At 49.9% G+C, this 5,084-nt stretch overlaps 1 protein-coding gene across 1 annotated transcript; it reads right to left on the bottom strand.

Annotated features, from left to right (window-relative positions):
* Positions 1 to 2,286: 2,286 nt before the first annotated feature.
* Positions 2,287 to 4,280, bottom strand: POU4F3 (POU class 4 homeobox 3). The gene is made up of 2 exons (XM_006128560.5): positions 3,689 to 4,280; positions 2,287 to 3,394 (listed from the first exon to the last, which is right to left on the bottom strand). Exons 1-2 carry the CDS (start codon positions 3,806 to 3,808, stop codon positions 2,501 to 2,503), a joined length of 1,014 nt encoding a protein of 337 aa, XP_006128622.3. The 5' UTR covers positions 3,809 to 4,280; the 3' UTR covers positions 2,287 to 2,500.
* Between the last annotated feature and the right edge of the window lie 804 nt (positions 4,281 to 5,084).

Here is a 5,084-nt window from a genome sequence, read left to right as displayed (position 1 = left end):
GAAAAATATTTAAAATATCTTACCTGGACTTTAACAAACCCAGCCCTGCCTTTATAGAGTAACTGCTGAAATCCTAGTGGACAGCAGTGAAAGGATGCAGCCTGAATTGCTTTCTGCTCTTTTTATACTACGATAGCCAATTAATATTGCATCACCCTTATTTTAAATTTTCAAAACCCACAATATAATGTAATGGCATAAGGACATTTATTATTAAAGGACATTTGATTGGGAAAAATCATTGGGGCTGATTAGGAAGAAATAGAGCTAGGAAACTCTGGGAAGTTTAGCATTCTAGTTTTTTAAAAGACCTACAATTAAAAGGATGGATTTGTAAGGTGCTTTCCCAAAGGTGGGGTGAGGTGGGGGTGTGAAAGAGATAGAATCCCTGATCTAAGGTTTGATGTTTGACACTCATTGAAATGCTACGGTGAAATATTCAGAAGATACTTGGGCTTCGATCATTAATTTTTAATCGTTAAGGTGCTTCTGGGATTCATAAATAAAAGCCCTCTTTTTTCTTTTAAACAGCATTAGAAATGATCCTTTCAGGGAGTTGGTTGAGCGATTTTTTAAAATTAAACTTTAGAGAATGAAATACTTTCTGTAACTCTGTCCGGGTGAGAAAAATGAATCCCGTGCCTTCCAAAACTTACTTAAACTTTGGGTCATTAGCTTTTCAAAGGGGAGCTAGTTTTTCCCCGTTTGAATTACACGCAGCCTAGGAGCTAGCTAATAAATATAACAAAAACCCACGCACTGTCGGAATTTTCAGGAAATCTGGTAATTTACATTTTATAGACGGAGGTAATACATTTTCTGGCACAAAGAAATTATGACAGCCTTGAAAAAAAATCCCAAGGTAAATCAATACATGGAAAAGTGTAGAAACAAGGTGGTGAAACTTTACAGCTGGTAGAAACAGTCATATAATACAGGAGAAAGATAACGGGTTAACGGGAAAGGAAATTGTGTTAATTCAGAAAGGATCATCAGAATGCATAGCAATTAAAATAGCCAAAGCAACAGCAGCATGACTAGTAAAGCTGACTCATTACGATTTAAAATCCCTTTCCATTCTCCTGTGGAAAAGCACCGTCTAAAGTTTAGTATTATTACTGCTTATTTATAATAGTCTGTTCCGCTTCGTCCGACCAGCTTTCATCTCTGAAAAGAAAAGACTCCATTCGGGTTGAAAAATAAAGCATTTATTTCAGAAGTTAATCCAAGGGAAAACAACTTTTCAGAATGTATCCCGAAGAATGAATGAATGAATAAATAAATAAATAAACAAATTAATTAAATAAATGGCCACACACAAAAGCACACAAACTATGAGATAATAACTAAAATGTGAATCGTACGGGGGTGAGAGAGAGAAAGCACTTTGCAAATCTTGAACCAAGAATTTGTTACCAGAATCCTTACCAACTTTGTGTATTACAAAACTTAGTCTTTCATTAAAACGGGGCAAAAAATCTTGAATAAAAAAAGAAAGGGGGGGGGAGGGAGAAAATCGAGTGGAGACACCGTTCAAGCGATTACAGCAAGTCCATGAAGTTACAGAGCTACCGTTCATTCCAAGTCCCAGTGGTCTGGCTTCAAACCCGAGTGAGTGCACTGTACAAGTCTGTGGTGGGAATCTATGGAGCTGACAGGCGTTAAGCTGTGTTCAGACTAGTGCACGACTACCGCTTCGTTCCAGTTTCATCTCTTGTAAAAATAAAGTCAATTAAATAAGAGAACTTGATTTAAAGGTGAATTTTTAAAAAATCCAAGCACTACACCTGGCATCTAGTTGGAGATAGTTTTATGTGCGGGTTAGGGAAAAAGAAAATTCACACGAAGAGCAGCCAAAGTATTTCGTTGAGTAAATATAGGTTGATTTGCTGTTCTTTACTAAAGTGTTGGCGTATAAAACAATTGTTCACGTTTGTCTGATTAAGCCTGGACGTTTGTCTGCCAGACATTTCGGTCCTAGAATGCGATGAGATATAGAACCCCCACAAATAGCTAAGTAGAATTTGACCTCCGGATATAATCACGACTTTCTGAAAATAACCTTTTTATTTTTAAATATAATTCACAAATCTTAATAAATATTTATCCTCTGGTTTACCTCCCTGCCTCTCCAGGGGGCATGTCCCCACTCCATCCCCTTCAACCTATCCTTTTATTGTTATTGCAATTGTGTTAGAAAGAAGACAATTCCCCCACCTCTCCAGTACCTCTCAACTCCCAACTCTTCCAAAAGTGACAAGCAGTGCACAACAGAGACAACAAAAGTGAATCTCAGCCGAGGGAGTAACTTGTTCTGTTTGTTTTCAGGACAAGAAAGGGGGGGGGGGAGTAGGGGAAACATAACCAGCGTGATGGGGAAGTTGATGGCTTTGTTGGTCGGTCAGTTTCAGGATCCCTGCTCTTTCTCGGAATAAAATCTATAGAAGTCCAGGCTTCGAGAAGCCAGCAGCCCGCCCCGTCCCACCCAGCCCCGGCCCAGTCAGTGCACCGCGGAGTACTTCATGCGTTTCTGTTTCTGTCTCTGGTTGCAGAACCAAACCCGCACCACGTTTTTTTTCAGGTCCAGTTTCTCCGCTATGGCTGCGATCTTCTCCGAAGAGGGTCGGGGCTGGATGGCAAAGTAGGCTTCCAGGGAGCGCTTCTCCGGGGCGGCGATGGAGGTCCGCTTGCGTTTCCGCTCGCCGCCGCTGAAGAGCTCGGGCTTGGCGTTCTTCTCCCGGTAGGCGGCCTCCGCCTCCTCCAGCCAGGCCTGCAGCACCGGCTTGAGGGCGATCATGTTGTTGTGCGACAGGGTGAGCGACTCGAACCGGCAGATGGTGCTTTGGCTCAGCGAGCCCACGCCGGGGATCTTGAGGTTGGCCAGGGCCGCCCCCACGTCCGCCTGGGTCACCCCCAGCTTGATCCGCCGCTGCTTGAAGCGCTCGGCGAAAGCCTCCAGCTCCCTGGGATCCGACTCCACGTCGCTGACGCAGCCCAGCCCATTGTGAGCCGCGGCCGGGTGGGGGTGGCCCATGCCCATGGCCTGGTGCAGGTGGCCCATGGCGCCCAGGTGGTGCGGGTGGATCTGAGCCGACATCCCCGTGGGGTCGGGCGGCCCCATGCCGCCCACGCTCAGCGCTGGGGAGAGGTGCTCCAGGAGGTCCCCCTCCAAGCCCGGGTGCACGGCGTGGTGGGGGTGCGAGGTCAGGGCCGCGGGGTGCGAGATGGGCGCGGCGGAGGAGGTGGAAGAGCATGGGACGCTGCTCATGGTATGGTAGGTCGCGTCGGGCTTGAAGGGATGGCTCTTGCCGTGGGAGACAATATCCACCGCCGCCAGAGCTTCCGCGCGGGCCAGCAGCGTCTCATCAAAGCCTCCAAATATATTGCCCTGGAGCTGCAAGCAAGAACGCGCATAGCGGAGTCAGTGGGGAATACCGTCAGCTCAGGATTAAACCACATTTCCAAGCCCAGAGATTCCTCCTCAAAGCTCAGGTCATAAAAATTAATATGAAGGCAGCAGCTTTGCTTGACTAGACATGTGGATCAGAGACAAGCGTGAGAGCCGGGGGGGGGGGGGGGAGAGAGAGGTTCAGAGATACGCGATTGTTCTGGCGACATGAAAAAAACATTAAGCAAGTGCCTGTCAAAATATGTGCCTGAAAGCGGTAATTATGCTTCATCTACATACCTGCGGGGCTGGAAGGCAAACTCTGCGCATCGCCTCGGCGGTGGAGTGCAGGCTGGAGTACTTGGGCTCCGGCAGGGCAGGGTGCATCGGGAAGGGCTGCTTGGCGTTCATGGCCATCATCTTTGCACACCTTGCAGGTAGGCAGCCCCTGACATGGATTCAGGGCTGTCTCTCTGGCTCGCTTCTGTCAAAGTGAGCTACTTTCAATAACAGAGCTTCCCCCCTCGCTCCCCCCCCCTCCCGCTTCTTCACTCATCTTACAAGCCGCCTGCCAGCAGTGGGACCGGCGCCCTGCGCGCAGGCGCGCTGCTCGGGCAGACTACAAGGAAAGTAGCCCTAGGAGTCAAGGCTGCCTGTGCCAGCAGCGGCCGGTGGATCGAAGGGGAGCAGCCGGGTTCTGCAGAGCCATGGGCCGGCCGGTTTTAACAGCAGCGCGTCTGACCCTCGCAGCCAGTGCACGCTCGTGTTTTCAAACAAAGTCCAAGGAAGTGCTAAGGCCCCTGCCCCCGCACTTCGCTCGGTTCCCCTGGGTGCCCGCTCTGGGAGTCGGGGTCCCAGACAAGGGGCAGCAGAGTGGGCGGTACCGTAGCCACAGGGAGACACGCATGGGCCATACGCAGAGCGGCGCGTTGTCCACACACGCTGCGGGACCCAGATATAGAAGTGAGATCAACCGGCCTGTTTGTCACAGCCGCAGCCAGGGGCCAGCGGATCTCGTTTGATGATGGGAGCCCTTGCGGGAGGTGTGGGGAGGGGGAAACACCCTCCCGCAGCTGGAGATGGTCAGTTACGTTGTGCAAACAGAGCAGAAAAGTCTCAGTCAATCTGGGGAAACAAAACAGGCACTCACACCCCCCAGAGACACCAAAAGAGCAACACTTGCTTCTGGGCGTTGGCGTCTGCCGGCAAGAGCAGGCCCTTGCAGATGGAGAGCGAATTTTGCCGGCCCCTCTCTGGCTGGGAAGTCTGCTGGGTTGGTTGGGTGGCGTCCGAAGCTCTGCTCCACCCAGCTTTTATTTTCTGAAGTGCATCCTCATTCCTCTTCCAGCAAACCCGAGGAGCTACGTGCTCTGTGCAGTGGAGCTGGCTTTCCCCACCGCTCCGGGCTCCTGGGATGCAGGAGCGGGCCCCTCAGAGGAAAGCCAGCGGTTTCCAAACTTTCTTTTTCAATCGCAGAAGCTCTGCAACAGAAGAAGGAGAATAAATAATGCATGTGAAATCCAGATAAAGCCGCGCGGCGAAAGCCAAGGCTAGAGACAGGGCAGGTACAGGGTTAGAGCAAACAATCCAGCCAACCAAACCGACCCCAGCTGGGGAGAGAGAACTCTCTCGCTTGGGTTTGCAGTTGTCCAGTTTGCTGTAATCCAGGGATGGCGAACCTTCTTTGAGTCAGGGC

Source organism: Pelodiscus sinensis, chromosome 16, assembly GCF_052426305.1.
Source record: "Pelodiscus sinensis isolate ZL-2025 chromosome 16, ASM5242630v1, whole genome shotgun sequence".
In the NCBI taxonomy this organism is placed as follows: domain Eukaryota; kingdom Metazoa; phylum Chordata; order Testudines; family Trionychidae; genus Pelodiscus; species Pelodiscus sinensis.
The sequence above is the reverse complement of the archived record's forward strand: the minus strand, read 5'-3'. Positions and strand labels throughout refer to the sequence as shown.

Bases quoted from the DNA above. Each gene is read 5' to 3' on its own strand.
- POU4F3 (XM_006128560.5), bottom strand. From the start codon at position 3,808: ATGATGGCCATGAACGCCAAGCAGCCCTTCCCGATGCACCCTGCCCTG. The intron at 3,395-3,688 runs GTATGTAGATGA...TCTTGCTTGCAG, and splicing joins TTTGCCTTCCAGCCCCGCAG to CTCCAGGGCAATATATTTGG.